We start from the raw sequence: 27,591 nt of genomic DNA, 5'->3' as shown, positions 1-27,591 counted from the left end.
TGCCTTCAGGAGAAAATACAGCTCACTCTGTAAGTCATCTAGCTCTAAAAATAAAGAGAGTTTTAAAAGCAAGGGGAAAAAAAAGAGAGTACTGTTTGATATTCATGGCTAATTATCTATGTCCCAGGCACCGAGAGCACACCCCAACCCTAGAGAAGATGGCAACATCCCAGAGAGACCAGCCTAAAAGTGGCACCACACCTCAAATGATGAATGTGGAAATACATACTTGATTATGGACATGACAGGTCAGGAAGGCTGGACCTGCCAAGAATAGGTGTGGAGGAACAGTTATTAAATATTTATCCAGCACTGCTGAACAATAAGTGTAACTGTGCCAAACATATAAAGTCTTTGCCCTAAGGAGTTTGCTTTCAGTTGTAAAGCTGGTTATTCCTGAGATATTTGTATGTTGCTTCATCAGGTAAACAATCCGTTCCCTACATCAAGGGACCATCAATTCAGCAAGCTTCCTTAGGAATGAGACTCTATGCCCAATTATTTAATGCAAAAGCTGAATACACTTGTTACTGCGTTAAGGATTTTAGGATATTCACTTTTATCCTCTGATGATCACTTTGGGTTGGGTCTCTTTTCATTCTTTCTACTTAACCCGTCCATACTGTTTGCACAAAATGCCACTACGGTCCCTGCAACAGCAGCATACATAATGACACCAGCAAAAGTGAAGTGCATGGCAAAGCTCTGAGTCTGCAAATCTACATTAGCCAAAATGAAACAGTCAAGTAATTGTAGTCAATTATGTATGCTGAAGCAAAACAAATTATGAAAGAATAATGATTCCAAACCATTAGGCAACTGGATGGACAGGGGGGAGAGCTGACATCAGCTTCACCCACGATACAGTAAGTGGGAAAGAGAAATTGGGAAAAAAAAAAAAAAAAGGAGGCTGCCACAAGGCACGTGGGTGGCTCAGTCGGTTAAGCGTCCGACATCGGCTCAGGTCATGATCTCGCTGTCCGTGAGGTCGAACCCCATGTTGGGCTTTGTGCTGACAGCTCAGAGCCTGGAGTCTGCTTCTGATTCTGTGTCTCCCCCTCTCTCTCTGCCCTTCTCCCTCTTGTGCTCTCTCTCTCTTAAAAAAAAATTTAAAAAAAGGAGGCTGCCCGTGAAGGAAAAATGTTATTTACCTCGGATAATGCTCAAAGGATATTGTATTATACTTATCACTTAATTAAATCCATGAAGGATTTAAAGTAGCTAGTAATATAAGCAAAGAGATCTTGTGGAACTGGGATATATTAAAGTAAAAGGAAAATAACAGGAATCCAGGTGATAAGAGATTTGGAGACAGGAGAGAGTAGAGGAAACCACTTTCACCAGGGAATGAATGCAAAGAAAGACTACTGCCTCTTAGGAAATAATTTAGCTCTGTGCTTGTTACTGATGGCTGAGACAAACCAGGCAGTTAAGACAGGCAAAGCATTCACTCATTCATTCATTCATTCGCAGGTTACAGTTTCTACCTTCAAAAGGCTTGGAGTCTGGGCAGAGAGGGTGGTGATAACAACGGACATGTACAGAATTAAATACTATCATAGCACCAGGTGCAAAGTCCCAGGGAACAAAAGGTGGGACTCAACTAAATTATCTGGGAGTGGGACTGTAAGGGACAGTTTGAATGACAAAGTGACCTGTGAGCTCAGCCTGGAAATAGAATAGGACAGGGAAAAGCACGGCGGGCAGATGGAGGAAGGCTGTGTGGAGACCCCAGACCTGTGCCAGTGAAAGGCCAGCAGGGCCAGAGAGCAGCCAGTGGTCGGTGGGCCTACAGCAGCGCGTGGAAGGGGCCGAGGCAGGGATGAAGCCTTTCATCTGAGCAGGAGCCAAGCTAGGAGGGCTGCTGGGCCCTCAACACTGTCCTCGAGAGTATAGGCTTGATTCTGAACGCAAAGGGGCCATGAGAGATGCGCCATCAAAAATAAAATGCAGAATTCATTGTTTTGTAGAAATCTACCAGTGGATGAGAGAACTACTTCAGAGATGCAGTTCCAGACTCCGGAGGGGTCCTAAAAGAGTAGAGATTCTTGGCAGTGACCGTCTTTATCTTACTTTACAGGGAATATGCACAGAAACACAGGGTGGTTAAATCACTTACCTAGATTCACACACTGCTTGTGGAAGAGGGGAGAGTATGCATAGCCCTGGGTGGGACATAAGCATTTTGCTGAACACCTACTACGGGCTGAAATCATTGGGTAAAATGTTTCAGGGCGACACCAACAACAACAGAAAAAAAAATACACAATGTAGCTCTTCTATTCAAAGAGCTAAGAATAAAGGTAAAAAGATGACAGAAGCATGAAAAAAGATAGTAAATTTATTAGAAAGAATAATATAGATATATGTATTTCTTAACACAATAGGGTTGATATCTTTCTGAGGAGTGTGCACATTTTTGTAAAACAGACTACTTAAAATGCCTCATATAATTTATTAATTCACAGCATGGATAATTTAAATACTTTATAATGACCCTCTGATCGGTTTCTGATTCTTGTATTTAAGTGATCTTTTGAAAGAGACACAGCTATATTGTAAATGGAGTTGAAACAAAGCTACCCTTATTCGATAATGCCACCTAAATCACAAACTACTCTGGGTTTTAAAATTATAGAATGTGGAACTGTCCTAACCCCAGATGGTCCTCCTTCCCGATCCTTTAAGACTGACTGTCTTCTGCCAAACACCATTGGAAGATGGATGGTAAGCAAAGTCCTCTGGGCTGTCCGAGAGCAAGCTTTGTCCTCTATGTGACTTAGCTACATGGGTCACTGAGCCTGTTCAAGTGAATACAAACATTTCAGACAAGAGAAATCCTCTTAAGACAGGAAACACGAGTCTTATCCCCTGCTAATGAGTCTACCCGAGTTTGACAGAGCTTCTAATGAGAGTGATCTCTGGCTTATACCATAGGGTGGGCTGAGCAATCAAACAATGGGGAGATGTTTAACTCCAGTCATAGTGGGGGTCTCTGCAGGCGTTTTTTGAGAATAAGATACCCTCTGTATACGTAAAGGAGAAAAAGCCCTGCTATCTGGACTCCAACTGCCTCCAGTAGAGGAGAAATCTCATTGTGCCACAGGGTTTCCCAAAGAATGAGCTGGAGATCTATCAGAATCAAATCATGACTCAATATAAGTGTTTCTAGGCCAATCCCAAACTGTTGAACCGGCATCTGAATTTAATTTTAAACAATCTGCAGATGGTTCTCATGTACTCTTGTGTGGACCACAGGCTTAAAGGAAGTAGTCTCAGAAGGTGCTTTGATTTGGATGAGCACCTTGATTGGTTTTGGATATGCAATAACAGGCCTGAAGAAGAGTTTAGAACCTGGAAAGTTTAGGAGCTGGAAAGATCAGAATTGCTCTATACAACAGGCAGAGAAGAGGACGAAATTCCAGGGACATTGTGGAAGGGAATTTGAAAGGACAGAGGGGAGAAGAGAAGGAGAAAGGAGCCAGCAAGAGGACTACAGGTTGAAGAATACTGTTTGAAAAACATCTCATGTGACAGGATGGCTGAAAGGGCTTTTAAAGAACAGGGGCGTCTAAAATTAAATCAAAGTCATTTGTGCTGAATGAGTAACTAAATTCCGTATACCTCAGCTTCCTCACTGTAATAAGGAAATAGTGACAAATCTCAGTCCGTGAAGGCAATGAAACTTCAATAGACCTTTCCCTTTCAAAAGGAACATATATTCCTTGACCCTCTCCCCGAAAAGGAAATATTTGTATAGGATCCAGGTTTCCTCCTGAGAAGAATCATGTTTCCTTGAACTAAAGTTACCTTAAACTTAAATTTTTTCCTCTCTCTCACTTGATTGTGTTTGTCCAAGAAAGAGAATTTTTTAATATCTGAAAGATATTATTTATTTAAAAATTTATTTAAAAATTTTATTAAAAAATATTTATTAAAAAATAAAACCTACTGAGATCTTGATGCCATGCATTAGACAAGACTCAACCCCCACCCCAGCTGGGTCTCACCAACTTTGACTGACATGTACTTTTTTTCTTTTTATTTTTTTTTAATGTTTATTTATTTTTGAGAGAGAGAGAGAGAAACAGAGCATGAACAGGGGAGGGGCAGAGAGAGAGGGAGACACAGAATCCGAAGCAGGCTCCAGGCTCTGAGCCATCAGCACAGAGCCCGATGCAGGGCTCAAACCCACAAGCTGTGAGATCATGACCTGAGCCGAAGTCGGACGCTCAACTGACTGAGCCACCCAGGCGCCCCAGACATGTACTTTTTAAAACTTCCAACCTGACCTACCACCCCCGCCCCACCACAGCGTACAACATGGCGGGCATGTGGAGGTTGAATAAGCAGGTTGGTGCGTGGATTGCTTGCCTCTGGGACCCTGTGGAAAGGAAAGCTGTGAGTGTCATTTTCTCCTCACTCTCTCTGTAAAAAATGGCTGCAGAGGTTCTTAATGTAGGTTTCTGTGGTGATGTCATGAAGATTAGACTGGGAAGCAGGAGGCCCCCAGTGCAAACTGTCTGTGCAGGTCTGTTATTTCATCTGTAAAATGAGTGCATTGAATTAGATTCCAAGTCTTTTTTCAGGTCCAAAATTTGATGATTCTCTGATTCTTTACTGTGCTGACTACCAAGTGAGCTATTTTCTTGTCCAGATTCTTCAACGGCACAACCGCCAAGCACTTTTTAGTCTGAGCTCTGAAAAAATAGTAAATCTCCAGGACTAAAGGCATAGCTGTAGGATAACTAGGAGGGAGTTAAACTTTTGAGGAAATGCCACAGAGGTTTCAGATGCCCTATCACTGGTTAAAACGACAATGATGACAAACTGAGACAGCTCATTGATGTCTAGAGTAGGCAAGATGCAGGCTTGACGAACTCATATGACTTAAAGATGGGTGCACTTCTCATTTTCCCAGTAACGAAATGAACAGTTTTGAAAGCGAGATGTTCCTCTCACCTGATCACAATTCTTAGAAGTTGTTCGGAGAAGCGTTGTCACTTTGAGATACATTGCCTTTCAAATTAAAACTTTTATTTTAATTCCTAAAAAATGCAATAGTTTATTATGCCACACACTTAAAAAGATGTTGTACGCCCCTCATTCAGCAACGAGTAGCATAAAGCAATGCGGTCCCTTAAGATTATAACTGTTGAGTATAAGAAATTAGGGGCTTACAGACATTTTAGGGCATGGGCAGAATTCCCGTGGGCTGATTAATCTGTACTTTGTGTACAACGTTTACATAGTAAGCTATTTTACAGTGTCTCATAGCCTTCAACGTCCACACTTATCTAAAGAAGCAAAACAAACACTATACCCCTCTACTCTAGCTTCTAAAAGAAGGTGGTGGGTTTTAGAGTAGATTTTTCTACACGCTCCTACACACTGTATTTTCTTTTGTTGTTGTTGTTGTTGAGGTACACGCTGCATTTTCAAATGTAATGAAAACAACGTGCAAGGCCAGACTTCTGTCTGAACATCAAAATTTCATATAATAATTTCTACCCCTGCTGCCCAAATATAAATAAGCTAGATCCAGATATTGTGAGGTTTTGTTTTTGTTTTGTTCTTTTTTTGTTTTGTTTTTTTAAGTTATAATGTAGAGACTGAGCAAGGGTGCCTTTCAGGGAGGAGTGTGAAAATACGAGAACCCAATCAACTCTTCGGGGCTTCTCTCTCTCTCTTCCTGCTCCACCCCCTCTCCCCTCTGGTCCACTGTCTTGTAAATCCCTCAGAGGCACTGGTTGGGTTATAATCCTTCCTTGTCCTTTAGGAGAAAGGATGAAACAGAAAACTTCCATCCACTTCCCAAACACAACACCAAAGCCAGTTTCGTACCCGCGAGTGGTCTTGCCCTGTCCGTAGCCGTAAAATCTTCAAAATAAAAACCACCTCGCATAGTCCTTGCTGTGGGAGGTGACTGTATATAGATGGGGATGTCACATTAATTTCTTTTCACTTTTTTTCTTTTTAAGTGCTCTCTGCTGGGCATGTTAGACAACTTCCTGATGCATTTCTTCCGCATCGCCCTCACCTGCTATCATCACCCCCTCGATGCAGATTTTGTGTTTTCATTTTAGGTTGTCTATGGAGAATATCATTCTGCGTCACTTCCTTTTTCTTCCTGCCCATCCACGTTTGTATGTGTGGGAGTGTTTGCTGTAGGAATCAGAAGCCGATTTACTGCCAATAAAATGGCTTCTATCATTACAAATATTAGTCAAGCTCGGTTAAGCATACAGATTTTAGTCACCAACTCTTTGTTGAAGAAGGACTGACTGAGCAGCATGGGCGTATCGGAAACAACAAAACCCTATTTTAGCAGAAATTAAGACAAAGTGCAGGGCCATAACTTTGGGACGTTTATCACTTTCCAAAAACGCATTTCCTTCTACTTAAATAACTATGTAGTAGTTTGTGACATCTTTATCACAAGCAATTACATTTGGCAATATTTCTATGATTTGAAAACCAAAGAAAATAAGTACGGTACTTAGTTTATCCCGTTTTTGATTAATGCAATTTCTGTGCAGCATTAAGTCTCATGAAGAACGTTCACTGAATTTTATTCATTGGACGTTTCTGTATATTTTATAATATAACTTGCATTGTTTATAAGCTTTTGTTTTTAAGGGCTTAAAAGTTTCTCATTCATCCAGTTGGCTACCTGCAACCAGCCCTGAGGCTTAGTCAGTTTAGGCTGCTGTAACAAATTACTGTCGATGGGGTAGTTTATACAACAAATATTCATTTCTCACAGTTCTGGAGACTTGGAAGCCTAAGGTCAAGGTGCTGACTAATTTGATGTCTGGTGAGGGCCTTCTTCCTGGTTTGCGATGGCTGCTTTCTCACTGTGTCCTCACATGGCAGAGAGAGACAGAGAGATCATCTCTCTTGCGTCTCTTCTTATAAGGGCACTAAGTGCTTTCATAACGACTCCACTCTCATGGCCTCCCTGCCTCCCAGAGTCTCATCTCCAAATACCATCAACTGGGGATTGTGGCTTCTTCGACATATGAATTTGGGGGTGCAGGGCACAGACATTCAGTCCATAACACATTGTTACCATTTTAAAAAAATGATCAAGAGGTGGCAGGGAGAGTCCTAGTGTTTAACCCTGTGGTTCTGAGCAGGGGTTAGGACCTGGGGATGGGTAGTCTGGGCCTCCGCACTCTGCCCTAAATTGATAAGTTAATATTCCCTTAGTTACGCAGGAGTTCAAATATCTCAAAGGACTGGAAAACCCTTGCTGAGTTGGGCCTCAGGGAGGGACCTTCAACTTATGACTCTTTCCTACCTAGCTGTTTTTTTTTTTTTTTATAGGGCTCAGAAAAGAGGCACAAATTACAAAAAGGAACAAAGCCCTGGCAGAGAAACCCAGAGCAGGAGGGGGAGGAGGAAGAAGAGGAGGAGGAGGAGGTGAGGAGAAGGAGGAGGAGAAGCAAGATCCCCTGGGACTTTCCTGGAGGGCGATGCTTCATCGCCAATTAGGGCTTCTGTGCCAGATGACAGTGTCACGATGGCCATTAGCTGGTGCAACACAGAGGCTTAAATATCGGTTACCAGAGAAGCGTGAGTGCCCAAATTAATGCCCCCTGCTTTCCTAGTAAAAAATTAGATATGCGAACAAATTACTGTGTATCCATTCCTTAACCACCATCCACTCCTTGCAGTGTTTTGCACCTAAGAGACATTCATTTAGCAATAGAGTTTACATTTTTGTTGAATAGATGTGGTAGTCTTTCTCGAGGATATCTTCTGGCTACCACTGGGCACCTACTTCAATACTTACGACCAAGGGATGTTTCTTTCAGTTGTGTCTTTCTTGCCCCTAATTACTGTACAATGCCATCTAGCATTGATTACCCACTAAGATGACTTTAGTCTTTCCTAAGTGTCAGGGTCGGTGGAGGTGGGGGGGGGGGGGTGGGGAGAGAAGTATGGTATTTGAGAGCAGAGGCAGCACCATGGCTGAATCTGATCTAATGACCATCCTCCTTGTGCCTCCTCTGTCTTTGGGCTCTGGATGTTGGGATGTTCAGAGGTACATCTGGACGTACTTCTGATGTTTCCAGGATATTCAGAAGTACATCTGACAGTCAGCTGCTCGGCACAAAAAAGTTAACTCATGACCCATATGGGAGGGAAAGGTTTTCAAATTGTGACTGAAAAATACCCTAACTGCCTTCTGATGAGAGTTTGCACATGCACATCACCTGAAACTAACTACCTGTTTCATCTCGTTTTTTTTTTTTAATTTTTAAATGTTTATTTATTTTTTTGAGAAAGAGAGAGACAGAGTGTGAGCAGGGGAGGGGCAGAGAGAGAGAGGGAGACACAGAATCCAAAGCAGGCTCCAGGCTCTGAGCTGTCAGCACAGAGCCTGATGCAGGGCTCGAACTCGTGAACCATGAGATGGTGACCTGAGCCGCAGTCAGACACTTAATTGACTGAGCCACCCAGGCACCCCTCATCTCATTTTGTAACCCCTACTCCCAAATCTGTATTTTTCTAGATTGTAAAGAAAGACCAGAGGTATCCTAATTGAAATTTGAAGGCAAACATCCTCTAGATAGGTAGGTAGTCCCAAAGTATTTGGAGTGAAAGAATGTGGGCGGGATAGTGGTTTCTCATGTAACTGAGTACCTGGTGGGCCATTCCCATCCTAAACAGTTGTTGAAAATACATTATTTATGCAAACAGTTAAAAATGCTCAAAAACGGGGCGCCTAGGTGGCTCAGTCGGTTAAGCGTCTGTCTTCGGCTCAGGTCACGATCTCACAGCTGGTGAGTTCCAGTCCCAGGTCGGGCTCTGTACTGACCGCTTGCTCAGAGCCTGGAGCCTGCTTCGGATTCTGTGTCTCCCTCTCTCTGCCCCTTCCCTGCTCACATTCCATCTCTCTCTCTCTCTCTCAAAAACAAATAAACATTAAAAAAAAATTTTAAAACACAAAAACCCTTTTAAAAAATAATAAAACTGTTTACAAATCACCAGTGAAGTATACTGAGTAAGCATCAAATTATACGGATGTAAAAATAGGTAATATTTTCATTAGTCTCGATGTGAATACGTATTTAGAGCATTATTGACAATAGGGGGGAGAAGTGTATGGAAACTCAAGTCTGTAAAGTTGCACATTTGCTGTAAATCAACAAACGGAGAGGAACTGCTTTTACGGCAGAAGTGTTCAAGTGTTTCAACATACTTATACAGTAAGTCCTGAATTCAGAAACCTGTATTTTTAATTTTTTTTTTCTTTTTTATGACAGGGACCAATGCGTGAAGTGGAGCTATAAATCTAATGCCTTCCGCTTATGCTGGGTACACTCGGTCCCTTGCATAAAGGTAAAACACATTTCCCCTTGCTTTTAAATCATGCATATAAATATTACAGTATCAGCATTTTTGTGCTCCTTATAGTAACTGGTTTACCACTAATAATCTTATTAAAGGTTTGTTGCCATTTTCTTTTTAGAAAACAAAGCAAAACAGGAACAGAAACTTCATCCCCTTTAATAAACTTGTCCAATAACTAAATCTGATTATTTAAGTAAGGGCTACCTGTTTCTGCTGCACTAGTAGTTTTTAATAAGAAATGCCATAAATATTGTTAAATATTCTAAGTCAAAATGTTAAGTGCTGACCTTCAAGAGATTTTGAAGTCTAAATACCAGTATTTAAAAAGATCCATTTCAAGTGGTGAATTCATTTACAATCCTCCATAGAAGTGATTTTTTAAAATCACAAGTGCAAACCAATTATCTTCCTATTCTGAGTTTTAGCTTAAAAAAAAAATAGCATAAGGACTGAGTTTCCAAAAGCAGGGCCTTAAATAGGGCAAAATTAGGTAAAAATATTAAACATGGCAAGGCTACAAGTTTATAAAACACAGACATTGATGTTAAACAATTTTCAGAGGCTTTACATGACCATACTCTCAAGTTTAATGATTCACGGTAAGAAAATACGTGGGTAATGTATCACAAAGAAGAGTTTCTGTGTCCTCCTCTTTTTATGAGAAAATTAAAATTAATTGATCTTTTACTAGTGTCGTCTTATATCGGATTTACATTAGCAAAGGTCTTGATTAAACATTTTGGAGGGACGCCTGGGTGGCTCAGTTGGTTAAGTGTCTGACTTCGGCTCGGGTCATGATCTCGCAGTTTGTGAGTTCGAGCCCCGCGTCAGGCTCTGCGCTGACAGCTCAGAGCTGGAAGCCTGCTACAGATTCTTTCTCTCTCTCTCTGCCCCTCCCCTGCTCTCTCTCTCTCTCTCTCTCAAAAACAAATAAACATTTAAAAAAAACATAACAAAACAAAAAAAAACTAAACACACTTTGGAGAACTTCCCAACCATGAAGTTTGTGAAGTGTTACAATCATACCCACTCTCCACCCATGAATAGGAAAAGCACTAATTATGAAAAACAAAACCTTTACTGGCACCAAAGAGTAAGAGAAGTCTGGCGATCACAGTTGTGTATCATCTTATAGCCATGCGTTACCCCGTTGGAGCTCACCACAACCCGTGAGACTAGTGTTTCCAGAGAAGGAAATAAGTTCTGAGAGACGAAGTGACTTTAATCATGTAGTAAGAGGGAGGATCAGCACTTGAACTCAGCTGTGAGGCAGGTATTTACTCTGTGAAATGCTTTGGCTAAAACAGAAGTTCAAAGTGTTGCCTTTGAGGCTCCCTCTGCTTTGGGCCCTGGACATGGCCTGCTGTGGAAGCAGCCGGAGGAAGTCACAGGACCAGATGGGCAGGGGTGCGGCCCACAGAGTGGTCGTGACACGTGTATCCGCGCACATCTTCCACCCTGCTGGACTATTTCACCACCTCTTGCACACGTAGGCAAAGCCTGCGAGTGGGTGTTGTGGGGAATACCGGGGTGTGTGAGGTATGGTTCCCGTCATTACCGAGTAGAGCCACTGAGCCTACTCACAACCTGTGACAACAGAACATGATCCCAGGACGCGGTCTTTTGTTTTAAGTTTATTCATTTATTTTGAGAGAGAGAGAGAGAGAGAGATCTCACAACAGGTAGGGGAGGGGCAGAGAGAGAGAGAGAGAGAGAATCCCAAGGAGGCTTCGTGCTCTCCTCATGGAGCCCGATGTGGGGCTTGAACTCACCAACCTTGAGACCACGACCTGAGCTGAAGTTGGACACTTAACCAACGGAGCCACCCAGGCGCCCCAGGACGCAATCTTTAAATAGCACATCTTTAAGGAGGCCCGAAGTTCTCCCTCTCTTGAAGGCCCTGCTGAAATGTCACCAGATGTGCTAGTCAGCAGGTTCTGGAAGGGTAGAACTCTAGCAGAGAACACAGTGCTTGAGGAGGCATGCTTAATTACAGTGTCTTTTACTGTGCCTGTGATAAGTAGGGCACCTGAAGCAAACTGCCCATCCTCAAAGTCTCCTTTGCGACAAGGAAGCACTGTGGAACGACCTGCTTCCTCCGAGCGGAGGAGTGCTTTGCTTTTCCCAACAGCTGACTGTAGACGTGGCAAAGGCCTTTTCAGAACTGGCTGGTTATACAGACCACCCTGTCTGCTAAGCGAACAACCCGTTACACCGGGCACCTGAGCCCCGCTGGCTTCCAGGTGCAGGACGGGCCACTCATTTTAATCTGACACACTTACGGGGTCGGTGTCTGTCGGGACAACTTCTCTCTCCTCCCTTTCTTTCACTGAGCCGAGCCTACCGCTAGCGAGCTGCCGAGCTCTTTCAGGAGGACGGGGAGGCCAGGCTGGTGCTTGCTAGAGACATACGTTCGACACTGCGCCTGGTGAGCCCCGGCGAGATGCCAAAACGTCAGCTCGAGCTTCGGTTGTTAAGGCTTCTTTCTGTTGTGTTTTGTTTTGTTTATGTATTTATTTTGAAAGAGCACGTGCACACGCAGGAGCAGGAGAGGGGGAGAGAGAGAGGGAGAGAGAAGCCCACGTAGGCTCTGCACTGCTGATGCGGGGCTCGAACTCACGAACTGTGAGATCATGACCTGAGCCAGAATTGAGAGTCGGACGGACGCTTAACCAACGAGCGAGCCACCTAGGCGCCCCTTGAGTCTTCTTTAAGGGAAGAAAACTGGTTAGTATTTAATGTGCACATATGATCTTAAAATGCATTGGTTTTCCTTTTAAAGATTCAGTGCTCTCAGTTCCTTTATTCGGGAGGCATTTACTGAGTTGTACAATACGCAAGGCACCCAGCTAGGAAAATTCTTTCCTATTCGCTTAGACCAGAAACATACTATCTGCGATCTCCCCAAAGTCTAGGATAGTTCTTGGTAGACAGCAGAATCCTAACACAGGTTTCAATGAATGAATTACACACTGAGACAAGGGAAACCTGCGTTTTTGCCTCCCAGGAGTTCTTAAAATGATGAAAGGCAGTAAAAAGACCTTCGCCTGTTACAGTCTCTATAGGCCAACTAGTTCTTTGCTGGAGCTAGACTCAGACTCCACAGAATGGACACGGCTGCACAGAAAATTAGTTACTGAACCACCAGGTGTTGGCTGAACACTTACTATGTGCAATTCCCTCTCCTGGACAACTGGGCCATGCAAAGGCATATAAGATACAGTCCCTATTTTCAAAGAATTTCTATATAAACAAAAACTTAACAGTTGCCACAAAGTAACAAAGTGACCACTGAGCCCATTTACGACTAAGACAATGGAACACAATGCCAGGAAGCACTCTTTTTCTTACAGCTTTACATAGTACTGAGGCTGAGGAAGTGGTAAGCATAAAGGAGAACTCAAAGAGGTCAGAGGAAGAAGAGTGGGTGGCTGAAGAAGACAGAAGATTTTAACTGGGCCTTAAAGCCCAGGTGGGGAATGAGACAAAGGGCATAACAGGGACGCAGGAGTGCATGTCTGTGTGCGTGTGTGTGTGTGTGTGTGTGTGTGCGCGCACGCATGTGTTGGGAGGTAAGGGAGAATCACAAGCAGAGAGTCTGGAAGAAGACAGAGGAAACAAGGTACGCCAAGAGTCAATTCAGTTCAATGCATTTTGAATCAACTGAATAAATATTTATTGAGCACATACTATGTGCCAGGCATTGAGATAGGTACTGGGGATACAATGGTGAAGACACTGATATGAGCCATGGCTCACTGGCTAGTAGGAGATACCGACAAGTAAACAGACAATTACAATACGGTGTGATAAGTGCTGTGATAGGGAAAAGTCCAGGTGTTATGAGGAGGAGAAGGACAGAGAATATACCCAACCCAGATGTGGGGGTCAGGAAAACTTCCTAGAAGAAGGGATGTCAAGCTGACACCTAAAGCCAGGGTGGGAATTAGGTGAGACTATGCAGGTAGGGTTCCCTAGAATAGGAAACATGAGGGGCCATGGAGGTGGGAAGTTGGCTGAGTTTGTTGGAATGCCAGGGGAAAGTGTGCTGAGAGAGGCTGGGGAGGGAAGCCGTGATCAGATTATTAGGTCTCTTATACTTCACATTAAGGAGTTCGGACTTTATCCTAAGAGCAGTGGTAACCACTGGAGAATTTTAAGCAAGGGAAGGAAACAGACTTGCATCTTGGGTGGATGGCTCTCTGGAGCATGAGACAGCCCTTAGAGAGGAGAAGTGGGCAACAGAAGAGAAGGGTAATATGCAGTTAGAATCTTGAAGGTCTATTCCTAACAGTGCAAGGATGAAACAAATATTTCATGAATGAATGAATGAATGAATGATTGGTTGGTTGATCAACCAATCGGTCAACCGTCCAGCATGGGACTGAACATGAGACCTGACATGGATGATATATATGTCAGAGTGAATGCACAGGGCAGAGCAGATATCTCTTCGAGTCTTGAATCTCACCCGAAAAAAGACAGCAACAGTTGACAATGGAGTGCAGTGTAATAAGAGTGGAGACAGCTTCAACACTGGAGTCAAAATACCCGGTCTGAGCCCTAGTTTTGCCAGTTATTAATTCCGAGATGCATCTTAGTTTCTCTGACTCTCAGGTCCCACATACATCATATGTGCTCATTGTGTGCAGCTACACAGCAGTATAAAACGGGAACAGTTATCACAGTCCATGTACATTTCCATTTTCAGGTGACGCTTAGGAGCTTTGGTGGGATTTGCAGTTATCCACTGCAAAAAGAAGTTAGTACAACTTGCATGAGAGTGGAGTCATGGTTTAATTAAAGAGGAATTTAGAAATCAAGTAGTCGGTATTGCCCAAACTTTGGCCAGGTAACTCTCTAGCCTGTCAACTGAAGACCCGAGTGAAACATTGGAAGGGTGAAAAGAGCCTATCTGTTGTCACTGCCCCCAAGGAGGGGAAGTGGGGCAGAAACAAATAATGTACTTGAAGGCCACAGGGTCAGTGGAGTGGACCAGAAAACACACAGCCATTGAGGGGCACAGTCTAGACTAGAGCTTAGCTCCCCTAAGCGCAGAGCCCTTTTCACAACCCTACTCTGTTGTATTAATCATGACAATTCAAGATCTTAGAAAGGATCTTGAGTCCAAACGAAGTCCAAACGAAGAGGTCTTGCCACAGCGGCTGTAGCTGACAGCCCAGAGCGAGATGACTTTATAGAAAGGGAAGACAAATGGGAACGACAGTGGAAGGAGGCAAAGAGCCCTGGGGTCTGGCTGTTTGGAAAGAAGAAGGCTTCATGAAGTATGGGGCTGTGCCGGTAGAGGAAGGCAGGAGGCATCATAACATAAATGGATCCGGGCAATGTTACACCAAAGAATAAAGGAAGGGAGGAAAAAGCAGAAGGTGAAGAAAAGGTCTGGGAGGACATCTGTGAAGAAGTCCTAGCAAACCAACGGAACACAAAGTGCTCCCTGGCACACCGCTTCTGGACAACCAGACCGGCCTCGGGTCCTTGGTGCTTTCAGACCAAAGAGGATGAGCAGAAAGTGGCTGTTTTTCTAGACACATCGGACACGTCAGTGATCTTCCTTGTACCATTTTTCATGTTGCCCTTCCTTCACGTCACAGCACACTCACCCACTCACACCTCTGGCCCAGTCTAGTCTGGGCTCTGCTTTTTTCTTTCTTTCTTTCTTTTTTTTTTTTTTTTTAATTTTAATGTGAGCACAGAGCCTGTCAGCACAGAGCCCGATGCGGGGCTCGAACTCACGAGCTGAAGTTGGGCACTTAACCGACTGAGCCACCCAGGCACCCCTGGGCTCTGCTTTTTTCTGCAGCAGAGTCTGACATCAGAGCAACATCACTGAACCAAGAAGAAATGAATGAAAACCACAGCTCCCTTAAGAAATGTAATTTTCAGCTTGTGGCCTTGAGTCCTCAACTTTCTAAATCATCTCCTAGCTATTTCCGAAAGCAGGGTAATGACTCAGCGGTTAGGGAAGTCAATTTCATCTTTCCAGGTAAAACTTGCTTGAATTGTTTGTTTCTTTGTGTGTTTTCTATCATCACAGAGTTAATCCTTGGCAGTTGGGTCTAATCAATCCCCCGTACAGACTCCAACAAATCAATCACAACAAAAAGGATACTTGTAGTTTTTCCAGGAAATTCCAACACAAACAGCATTGAAATCAAGTTGACTACATAATTCATACACTCCAGTAATCACTCTCCAGTGATGCCTCAGTTAGAGTTCACTGTCACAGGCATTTTATATGATCTACACATCTGTAATATCCAGGCATGGAAATCTGAAGCAGACATCAGAGTCCCTTTATCAAGATTGAAACCCATGAGTCTTCTGTGCTACAATCCAGTTCACCATCCACATTGTTTAATTGAGCCCTTTACTACAAATGGTTTTAGGCTCTGATGCAAGACAGGAATTTGAAGCATGCCTTCGAGTATTTAATGGTGTTAATTTCTGGTGCACACAAACATCAGCTTCACTCAACAATCCAATAATCTTGCAAAATAAAGAAAATACGCCAGAGAAGGAAATGCAGCATGGAATTCTTCCAGATTGCAAGGAAAGCAGTTCCATAATCTGGCTGTTTGTGACAAGTAATAAAATAGCTGCCTATTTACAGATCCTTAAAGATGTTACAAGAAACAAAGAAAATAAAAGGAAGAAGGTGGGGGTGCTTTCACATCGAAGAATTATTTTATTTTTTACAGTTAGAAATATTTGTCCACTGTCAGCTCTCAAATGTCCCAAGTTCATTTTAAATGTAACGCATCTGATCGTAACAAATGAAATACAGTCCTTTTTTTTTTTTTTTTTTTTCCTCCAACTGGCCGGTATAAACGTAAACGATTCCTACCTGGAAATATGGACGGTCTCTTTTTTGGGCGCCGCAGGTGAACGGGCTCCAAATTTTTCAAGTTTCTTTGAAGTCTCCCTCGAATGTCATTTCCTATGAGTAGTTCAGGTGGCAGGCTACTCCGTCTCGATGATTTATAATCATTTTGAGACGAATTCAGTTTGTTCTTCGTTCTGGAATATAAATTGCTGTCATCAACTGCCATGGTAGGAGATACATTCGAGACTCTTTCACAAAAATCTGAAAAGCCCAACCCGGCAGCAGCCACGGCCGCCTCAGCCCCAGATTCAGATGTTCTCATGCGTTACCGGCACTTGTTTGGGAAGCTTAGCAAGTTGATAGGCGTGGACTTGAACAGGTGTAGGATTACTAAGTGGCCCCTCCTCTCAACAGTTAATAGCACAGGGGAGGAGAGATCCAAAAAACCATTAGGTGCAGGAGGGCGAGGGATTTGAGCAGATGTGGGCACACGGGCGCGGGCTCCTGCAGAGGGTACTAAAAACTGGTGTGAGGGTTGCCGTGTGGAATTGCCGTTGGTGCGATGCCATAAAGGAACCACCACCTGCTACTTAAGAATAAATAACCTATGCAAATTGCAAGCCTTATTTTTCTTGCCGCTTCTCAAACTCGGACGGTTTTTAAAGTTGGGGGGAAAACTTTTTTACAGTGCCTCGTACCCTTTTGTTTTGAACCGCGAACGCAGAACAAACATCCGTCTTTATGAAATTCCTTATCTGGCAGGCAGCCAACTGGAAGTTGGCTGCAAGGAGGAGATGAGAGACGGCTGGTGATGATCAGGAAGGAACCCGCTGTGGGTGTGTAGGGAGCAGCAGTGCCGGGAACCCAGCACAGCTCCCCGACCCGCCCTTCCATCCTGTCCTCTACCTGGCAGATGGCTTCTCTAAAAGTTCAGCTGTCCGGCGGCAAAGTCAGAGGTCTAGCAAACAAGCTGGGACTGTAGCAGTGACGATGGCCTCCACTCGGCAGATGAAAAGTACACGTTATCCTTGCGGGTCTCTGCCTTGCTTTTAACCCAAGTGGTCAGTGGTTTGGTGGTGTGAGAAAAATCAGCATTTGCTCCGTTCCTCTTGACCCCTTACATATTTTCTATCTCCTCTGGATTTGGCGTTTTGGTGTCCTGTTCCCTTCCCCCTTAAATGTTCTGCACTCTTTTCTTTGGGCAGAAATCATAACTCTCTGATTTATCCTCTCCAACCATGCCCCAGGGCTGTGTCTTCTGTGCCCTCTCTTTCTCCCATCATCTCTCACCCTCTCCGCGCTCCCCCCCCACCCCCCCACCCCCGCCTCACTCACTCACTCACACACACACACACACACACACACACACGCACACACGAGCCCGCACACCCTCTTCTGTCTGGCTGCAGTGGGGGGGGGGGTCAGAAGATAAAGAAGATAAGATCTGCCTTTTCTCTTCCCAGTGCTTGGAACCTGTGGATACATAACATTACAAAAGATTCTGAGGTCCTTTAGAAATCACTATTTACTTTGGTTTCCTGGATGCCAAGTAGGTTTTACTATTGCAGAAGGTTTTACTAAATACAGAAGTTGGGTGTCTTTACCTAGTTAAGGATACACCTCCAGGCTATGCCCTTTCGGCAACACGTCTTCAAACCACTACAGATTTTCTGAAGAGAAAACTAGTTGTTGTTTTTTTTTTTTTAACAATGATGTCCCAATCAGGGGCGCCATTATAATCCAGCAATTATATGTATAATTATAACCCAGCAGTTATATTTACATATTAGATTATCAGGTTATTTTACGAACTCTGAGAAACACCTACACTACTTCCCTCACAGGACTTAGAACTATTTTATCAGATTGAAATGTATCATTAACTTCAAAACAATGAGTGGTTTGTACAAAACTATTTTTAAAAGCCCATGAGACTGCTTGAATCTCCCTCAGCTTAATGAAAATACGTTTTTTTTTTCTAAAGAAATAAAAAGTAGTTTTTAGACGTTGAGATAATGATGTAATAGAAAAAAAAGCCTTCCAAAATCTCAAGACCAGTGTTCACTTTTCAAAGACACAGCAGGGTAGAGTCGTAGGACACACATATTTGTATGCCGACAGGGAGAAATCCAGCAGTAGACAGGCAGAAGTTCGAGCTATTCGGTGACTGTTTCTTTCCCAATTCATGGCATCACTGTGAGCCTAACTAAGAGTGTGTGTGAGATGGGATGGGAGTCGCTGAGAAAGGGTGTTATCATCACACAGTGTGCAACAGGTAGATGCATGGTGTGCACCTGTAATTTTGCCTTTGTCTTTAAGGGGCTGGCTGTAAGCATAGCGTTAAGAACATACACATCCGAAATGCATGATAATAATAGCTGTCATTTATTGCGTGCTTAATACCAGCCAGGTTCTTTCCTAAGCCTTTGACGGGCATTATCTCATGGATTCTTCCTAAGCACCCTGTTCTGCAGATGAGCAAACTGAGGCACTGAGTCAAACATCCAGAAACTGGGGGAGGGAAGATTTGAGCATAGGTTTTATAGAACTCCAAAGCTCATGTTCAAGCCCATGCTTTACATTACAATATCATGCTGCTTTATTAAATGGATCTGGGATCTAAAAGCAATTGAAAGGTCTTTCTCTATTTTCCTAAAATAATTCTTGGTTTCAAGCAACTCCTTTTGCCTTGACTGTATGATTGAGGGGTGGGCTCGCTGATCTACCTAGACCCACCCCTCATAACTGAGCTGTCAGTAGGTCAGTAAGGTTTATGAGATGGAAGTGAGAAAAAGCAGGAGAAATCAGATTTTTGTTTTAATAATAAAGTAACCATGTGCAGGCTTTACATATTTAAGTGCACTTAATTGCTTTTTTTTTTTTTTTTTTTTTAGTTTTTGAGAGAGAGAGCTGGGGAGGGGATCTGAAGCAGGCTCTGTGCTGACAGCAGAGAGCCCGATGCGGGGCTCGAACTCATGAACCATGAGATCAGGCCCTGCACTAAAGTTGGATGCTTAACCGACAGAGCCACCTGGGTGCCCCATAAATGCACTTAATTAAATATTGTATTTTCCTAAGATTTATGTTATAATTAGGACAAAAACCCCTACCTTACTGGAGAGGTAACCCTCATCTCCTGATCCCTAAAAATTAAATGTTGTCAGAGGGGGCTCAAAGCTTCCTGATATGTTCAAATTAATCCCTTTCCTGCCCAACTCATTCTCCCCTTGCGGAATATAAACAGATAGAGGGGTGTAGCTCCTTTAATATATTTCCTTAAAGAGAAAAGTGGGAACAACGTGAATCTGCTATTATTAAAATTTGAGGGCGATGAAAACAAAGGACAATATTTATTTAAAAGTAGTGTTAAATCTGTGAGCATGAAAAAAGTAAACCTGCCTTTCAAAATACTTAAATTGGCTGCCACCATGAATGATAATCAACCACAGAAAATGTAGCTTGGTTTGGTCTAAATGAGGACATTCAGAGATTGTAATGTGAAGTCCATACCTCCTCCCGCCTATCGTAACAGTCAAAAGTGGAATTTTTTTTTTCAGCAGCCAAAAGAATGATGATTTGGGGCTCTGGGCTCGGAGGAATCTCAAAACTTACAGCATGATTAAGTAATTTAAAATACATAATGGACATTGTCTAGTCCTATATTTTGTAATAACCATTGTTTCAAAGGTCTCCATTCTCCTAAAAACTCTCACATTAATCTCTTTTGAATTATTCTCTTTTCTTATGCTCCTAGAGCTTGTGTATTTTATATCACATGATGCTACCATATCATGAACCTTTTATCCTTTCCGGTAAGGCATTATCTTCTCAGTTTCAGAATGTTCAAATATTTCATTGAAAGGCATTTCCTCACTTTGCAGCCATGATTTCCTCGTGAACAGTGGTAGGTTTTAAACAGCGTTATTGAATTATTTGGCTCTTTGTGAGGAAGCTGCAGGTTTAGAACTGTGTGATCTGACAATTGCAACGATCTTTCTCTTTTATCATCTTCCAAAAAATTGATCCATCAGGAAGAGTTTAGACCTGTTAGGATTCACCAAATCAGCTTCCAAATCTCAGTCTGACTCTGTTGTACTGAATATTCTGCAAATATTTCTTATTTTTGATCTCTTTATTCAGTTTTTAAACTGAGAGGACCCAACAGCCAGTGGGTTTGCCACCAGGAAAAAGCAATTGTGTAGAACATCAGAATGATGCACATCACCAAGTCAAGCAGTTCTGTGGATGTATCTCTCCAAGAAGTCACTGGCCACCTCTTTGGCCAACACATCTTTGCTTGGTTGTTAACAACACCTGCAGTACTATCTAAGGTGTGATTATGCCTGAAGAAATCTTTTCTCAGTTCCTAAAAAATACAATGAAGACTTTCAGTACTTATCTCACTGGGATAACAATGAACTCTAATGACCAGACTTTCCTTCTTAAAATTTGTTGTGTCTGTCACTATGCTTAGTCCAATGTTTGTTCTTGAGAACCTCTTAATCTAGGAAGGAAGCCAAACTATAACAAACTGGTTCTTTCTTTTTTTTCTTTAAGCTTGCTTGCTTATGTATGTATGTATATATTTGTTTGTTTGTTTGTTTAGAGGGAGACCGAGAATCGCAAGCAGGCACTGCACTGATAGTGCAGAAGCTGGGCTCGAACTCATAAACTGCGAGATCATGACCTGAGCTGAAACCAAGAGTCAGACACTCAACCAACTGAGACACCCAGCCGCCCCAACAAATTAGTTATTTCAACACAGAGTGACCACCATGTGCAGAGGTGATGCAAAAAAGCTAAGTCAACCCTTCCTGATGGAGAGGGGGATGGGAAGGGAAGGGTTTTCAGAGGAGAAATGAGTTCACGAAGCAGATGAGGGGAACCTGTGCAAAGGCACTAAGATGTGACATAACAACAAATGCCCACAAAACCCCAATTACGGCAGTCCCTTCCCCAACACTAGGGCATTACATCATACAAAAGTACAGACATTAGAAAAACAAGATCAGGCAATCCTAGACAACAGAAGACATAAGGAAAACCCAAAAGTCAGCATTATTATAGATTTTTTAAAACACCACCACCAATTAGACATATGGAAGACACCTGCTGCTAAAAATCTGTACTGAAAAGCTGGCTCCAACCTTCTCAAATGATTCGCTAATTCCTAACAAAATGTAAAAAGACATTTGAAAAAAATCTGGCTCCACTAAGTAACCATTCTCCTGAATCATCTTTATGTATTCCAGAATCTGTGATAGAGGGATTTGCTGAAGCAGACTCTTACTCAAGTTTTTAATATCATGCAGATTGTACCTTTTTAAATAAGCTCTAGAACCAGTTCTCACTGGCTTGAAATCCAGCTTCATTTACACGTGCATTCCTCCTTGTTCAGTTTTGCAAGTCTCAGCAAAATGCCAGTGTAACTGCCTGGCCTCTTCCCAAGTTAAGGTAGGGCCTAAGGGCACATTTTTCTGGGCTTGTTGTGGAGCTCTTTGGTGAGACGGCACAACATGAACAAATCTCCCTCTCTATACTATTTTCTGACACATCCTCACACATGATCTGTGTGAGGAAGAACTGAGGGTCCTTAGCCTTACTCCTCTCTTTAAGGGATTAACCTGAAATTTGCATTCGTAAAAGAATAAAACTTTTGAATATTTTGGTCCAAATACTAGGCAGTGTAATCTCAGAACTGTGGTTGCTAGAATGAAGTCGGCCAGTGACTACTGTAACTGAGATGAAGGAGCATTAGTGGCACTCATCATTCTCACCGATGATCGCAATTTCCATCTGTGCGCCATGATGTCTAAATTCACGCCCAACCCCAACTTCCCCATAGTGTCCTAATCTGTATATTCAACACATACCAAACATTTCTTGGTGGGAACTCAGCATGTACAAAACTGGCCTCTCCAAACCTGTAGCTCCTGAATTCCTGATCTCACTAAAATGGCATCACCATTTACCCAGGGACTCAAGCTACAAACCTTGGAACTACTCTGCCCAAATGAGGTCATGTTTATCTCTTAAACATCTTTTCATCTGTGTCCTCTTCTGCTGTCACTGCCCAGTGGTAGGATTCATTATCTCTTTCCTCAGCTATTGCTTCAGAGTCTCAACAGGCTTGGCCACTTCTAGTCATAGTTCCTCAGGCATTCCACCTTTGATATGGCCTCTTGACTCTTCCTATCTTAGCAAATTACCTCTGGTTAGCCCATTTCCCTCCTTAAAATGCTGTTAAGAATTGGACAGAAAACCTCTGATGTGCTGACCAGTCTTGGGCATCATAAGACTAATTCTAACCTCAATACAAACACCATGCATCTTGTAAAGCAACACAAGATCACTTCAGCTTTTAGAGCAGCCTTATTTCCTTACTGTCTGATGGTCTGACCAAACCAAATCTCCAAATTTCAACACATGTCTTGCTATGAATCCTGGACCTGGGCAACTGACTTCCTGAAATGCATCAGAGGTCTATTATGTTCCCTCTATGAGATTTCTTTTTGCTGGTTTTGGTTCTTAGATCCAGATTTTGCTTTCTCCCACATGCTTGGGGTTCTGTTTCAGATTGGGGGGGGGGGGGAGCAGAAAGGGTAGTATTCAGAAATTCCTTTTAATTTTTTTTGTTCAAAAAAGATTCCTTGACCTAAAAATTTAAATTAGTAAATTTTGGTTTCAGACAAACAAATCATTGTTTACCAAGATTAAGCTAATGTCCTGGTGTCTTGATTTTCTGGTCTTGAAAGAAAGAAAGAAAGAAAGAAAGAAAGGGACAGAAAGAAAGGAGAATGAAAAAAGAAAGTAATTTTTTGCTCAATTCACCATTGCCTTGTGTGAATTAACTAATGATTCATGTCCTTAGGTGAAAGATATTATATACAGAATGGATAATGAATAACAGTAAGCTGAGAAATTACATGTATTCACATACATGCTATTACTACTATTCTGGCAAATGAAATGGGACCATTATCATTGTAATACCACTTTAAAAAAATTTATCTGATTAGAAGGTGGTATTCCTGATGAAGACACTCAGCGAAGTAAGAACAGAAAGCTCCCTCAATCTAACAGAGGAACCTACGAAAGATTGACAGATAACGCATACTTAATGATGGAAGACTCAATGTCCACTCTCACCACTTCTACTTGACATTGTCCCGGAGGTCCTATCTTGTGAAATTGGGTATAGAAAACGAATAAAAGACATCTAAAGGAAAATGTAAAACTATATTTGCAGATAAACGAGCATCTATGTAGAAAACAAAGCAGAATCTACAAAAATATTACAAGAATTAAGTAAGTTTGGCAGCTTGCAGGATACAAGATAAATGTGTAAAAAGCAATTGTATTTCTATATTAGCAGTGAAAATTGGAAAATAAAATATAAAAAGACATTGCCATAAAAATATTAAATTTTTAGGGGGAAATCTGGCAAAAGATGTGACAGACATATACATTAAAACTAAACATACTAAGAGAAATTTCAAAAATACTATATAAGTGGAGAGATATACCATGTTCATGGGTCAGAAGACAATATTGTTAAGATATCAAATTAATGTATAGATTCAGCACAATCACAATTAAAATCCTAGCAGGGTTTTGTTGTTGTTTTTTTTTGGTAGAAATTGACAAACTGATAGTAAAATTCATATGAGAATGCAAAGGATCAAAACCAGTCAAAACAACTTTGAAAAAGAAAAACAGGATTAATACTACCAATTTCAAAATAACATAAAGCTATGATGCTCAAGAAAGTATGGAACTGGCATGAAGATAAATAGAAATATCAGTGGAACAGAACAGGGAGTCCAGATATGGGCCCACATAGCAACGGACAGTTGGTTTTTGACAAAGATGCAAAGGTAATTCAATGGAGAAAGGATGGTTTTTTAAACAAATAGTGATAGAACAATTGGATGTACAAATGCTAAAATAAACAAACTTTGATCTCTATCTCACACTACATGCAAAACTAAGAGTGGATCACAGACCTAAATATAAACTCTAGAACCACAAATTTTCTAAAAGAAAACGTAGGAGGAAACCTCTGATCCATAAAAAAAACAAATTAATAAATTGGGCATTATCAAAATTAAAATCTTCTGCTCTTTGAAAGAGACTGTTGAGAAAATGAAAAGGTAAGTCACAGGCCAGGAGAAAACATTGGGAAGACATTTATCTGATAAAGAACCTGTATCTAGAATATGTGAGGAAAATTAATAAGGGAACAAATAGCTCAATTAAAAATGGGCAAAATATATCAAAAGATACTTCCCCAAATACAGATGGCAAATAAGCAAATGAAAATGTGTTCTGTATCATTGATCATTAAAGAAATGCAAATTAAAATCACAGTGACATTCCATTGCCTACCTATTGGAATGGCTAAGATTTAAAAAAATTTTTTTTTAACGTTTATTCATTTTTTGAGAGACAGAGAGAGACAGAGCATGAGTGGGGGAGGGGCATAGAGAGAGAGAGAGGGAGACACAGAATCCAAAGCAGGCTCCAGGCTCTGAACTGACAGCACAGAGCCCCACATGGGGCTCGAACTCATGGACCATGATATCATGACCTGAGCTGAAGTCGGATACTTAACTGACTGAGCCACCCAGGCACCCCAAGAAGGGCTAAGATTTTGAATGACTGGCTGTATTAAGTATTGGGGAGACTATGGAGAAACTGGAATTTGCATGCACTTTTGGTGGGAATGTAAAATGGTAAAATCATTTTAGAAAAAATTTGGCAGTTTCTAAAAATCTAAACACACACATTTCATATGATCTAGCCATTCTACTCCTAGGTACTTCCCCCAAAGAAATAAAAGCATAAGTTCATACAAGGACTTGTACACTGATATTCATAGCTTAATACCGGAAACAAATGTCCATCAACAAGTGAATGGATAAACCATGGTATATCTATACAATAGAATACTGTTTATCAATAAAAAAAAAGTATCGGTGTGTTGCAACACGGATGAATCTCAAAATAATCATGCCAATTGAAAGAAGCCCGATCAAAAAGTGTGCCTACTGTATGATTCCACTTGTATGAGATTCTGGAAAATGTAAACTAATCTCAGTGATAGAGAGCAGACCAGTGGTTGCCCGGTGATAAGTGTGGAGGGATGGTGGGAGGGATTACCAAGGGGCACAATAAAACGTTGGGGGGGGGGTGGATTCATAGATATATGCATACATCAAAACTAATCAAACTATATACTTTAAATGAGTTATTATACATTAATTGAAACTCAATACAACTTTTTTTTTTACAAAAGGCAATATTATACCTTCCATCAGTGCCTTTTTTTTTTTTCAATTTTTTTTAACGTTTTATTTATTTTTGAGACAGAGAGAGACAGAACATGAGCGGGGGAGGGGCAGAGAGAGAGGGAGACACAGAATCAGAAGCAGGCTCCAGGCTCTGAGCCATCAGCCCAGAGCCTGACGCGGGGCTTGAACTCACGGACCACGAGATCGCGACCTGAGCTGAAGTTGGCCGCTTAACCAACTGAGCCACCCAGGCACCCCCCATCAGTGCCTTTGACAAAGATTCAGAAATGTTCTGGATTTAGGTAATAAAGTAAGTGAAAATAATTCTTCTGATTCCATCATCAGCATCAAGAGTGAATGAAGATACACATACATCCAGGGGCACCTGGGTGGCTCAGTCGGCTGGGTGTCTGACTTTGGCTCAGGTCATGACCTCACAGCTCGTGAGTTTGAGCCCCGCATCGGGCTCTGTGCTGACAGCTCAGAGCCTGGAGCCTGCTTTGAGTTCTGTGTCTCCCTCTCTCTCTGCCCCTCCCCCACTCGTGCCATGTCTCTGTTTCTCAAAAATAAATAAACATTAAAAAAAATTTTTTTAATAAAAAACAGATACACATACATCCAAAAGACACTTTTTTCACTTAAGAATTTTCTTGTCCTGAATTATGTCTTTAGCTTTTAACTGTATACACTATAAAAGCAGAATGCCTGAAAGAATGTCTACATTGACATTCCCAGGTGACACATTCAGTATTATACTGAGCTGTCCAGAAAAGATGTGCAACAAGTGTTACAGAATAAATGAATGGGTAAATAAGTAAATGAAAAGAGAAGGCATTTCTTAAGAGGAAGTTTCCTCACAAGCTACCAAGAAAAATCGTGAAATCTTTTAGGTCAAAGCACAGGTCAAGTTCAGGATAAACATCAGTTATCTTACCTGGCTTAGGTACAACCTTCCTAGACACCACAGGGCTGGACAAAATTAGCTAGTTTGAAGATCCCGTCTTCGGAAGCTGCTAATGTTCCTCAGACTATCTTATCCGAACCTTCCAGAATTAAATGGCAGCATGAATACCTTCATTGGTTTTGAAGCTAGATCTAACACTGCCCTGATTGTTGAGGTGACACCACACATTTAATGAAAAGCATTTGAAACATCCTAGCCATTATATACATTGAGCTAGCTTGAGTCTATGCAAATTCAGGTATAGTCCATGGAAAAACTTTATAACTCATGGCCATTTAAATACCAGCTTAGCTTTATATGACTAGCAGTTTCTTCATATCCTACTGCTTGTCATATGCACGAGTAAAAACAAAGTTTCTCAAAACTGATATTAAGCAAAAAAATTGTAAGAATACAGCTTTAACTATCACAGTTAAGAAGCCTAATCTGACGGGCAAAAAGCTCTGTACCCCCAATGCCTTCTCAAATTCATACAGAGCATATAAAAAATAATGGACCGTGTACTAGGCCATGGAACAAATCTCAGAATACCAATTTTTTTCATGTTTTCATCCTATATGAGACATTCTTTTATCATTACCCAATAAAACTGGAAATGGATATAAAAAACAGCAAAAACCACTTGCTCTTAATCCAATGCTTATAATAGTAATTCATTGTGCATTGCCCTAATCACGTCCTGCACTACACATTTCTCGTGCAGTATTTCATTTACACTTATAAGTGTGGTACCACCATTATGTCCATTTTATAGAGGAGAGAACATATTAAGAGCGGCCAAGAAACTGTAACTAATTACAACCACGCCTAGCCTTCCTTTATTACCCAAATCTATAAAATATAAATTTCCCTTTTAATTCTTTGTTTCTCAGCTACCTCCAAGCTCTTCCTTTTGATTCTTGGCTTCCCTGCTCCCTGTTCCTTACCCTTACCCACAAAAGCATGTCCTGCCCCACCCCCATTTCTGGGCTATTTTCTATGACCAGGAAAAAGCAATCGAATCCAATGAGGAATTCAAAAGTGGCCTTCCAGTACGTCCACTCTCAGTTGTTGGAAGGAAGCACCATTTTCTTTCCTCTGCCTAGGAATTAAATTCCAACTCAGCATTCCAAACGCCTATGTGTTAT

General features: G+C 41.8%; 1 protein-coding gene across 5 annotated transcripts in view; it reads right to left on the bottom strand.

Annotated features, from left to right (window-relative positions):
• FRY (FRY microtubule binding protein) overlaps positions 1-16,785 on the bottom strand; it is a 339,974-nt gene extending 323,189 nt beyond the window's left edge. For 4 of the 5 annotated variants that reach the window (XM_049646767.1, XM_049646768.1, XM_049646769.1 and 1 more), the window contains exon 1: positions 16,229-16,529. In XM_049646767.1, coding sequence (XP_049502724.1) covers positions 16,229-16,529 — 301 coding nt within the window. The other variant, XM_049646775.1, reaches the window with a different exon arrangement.
• Positions 16,786-27,591: the final 10,806 nt, after the last annotated feature.

The sequence above is a fragment of the Panthera uncia genome (genome assembly GCF_023721935.1).
Source record: "Panthera uncia isolate 11264 chromosome A1 unlocalized genomic scaffold, Puncia_PCG_1.0 HiC_scaffold_16, whole genome shotgun sequence".
Taxonomy (NCBI): Eukaryota; Metazoa; Chordata; class Mammalia; order Carnivora; family Felidae; genus Panthera; species Panthera uncia.
Note: the sequence above shows the minus strand (reverse complement) of the source record. Positions and strands in the feature narration are given on the sequence as shown.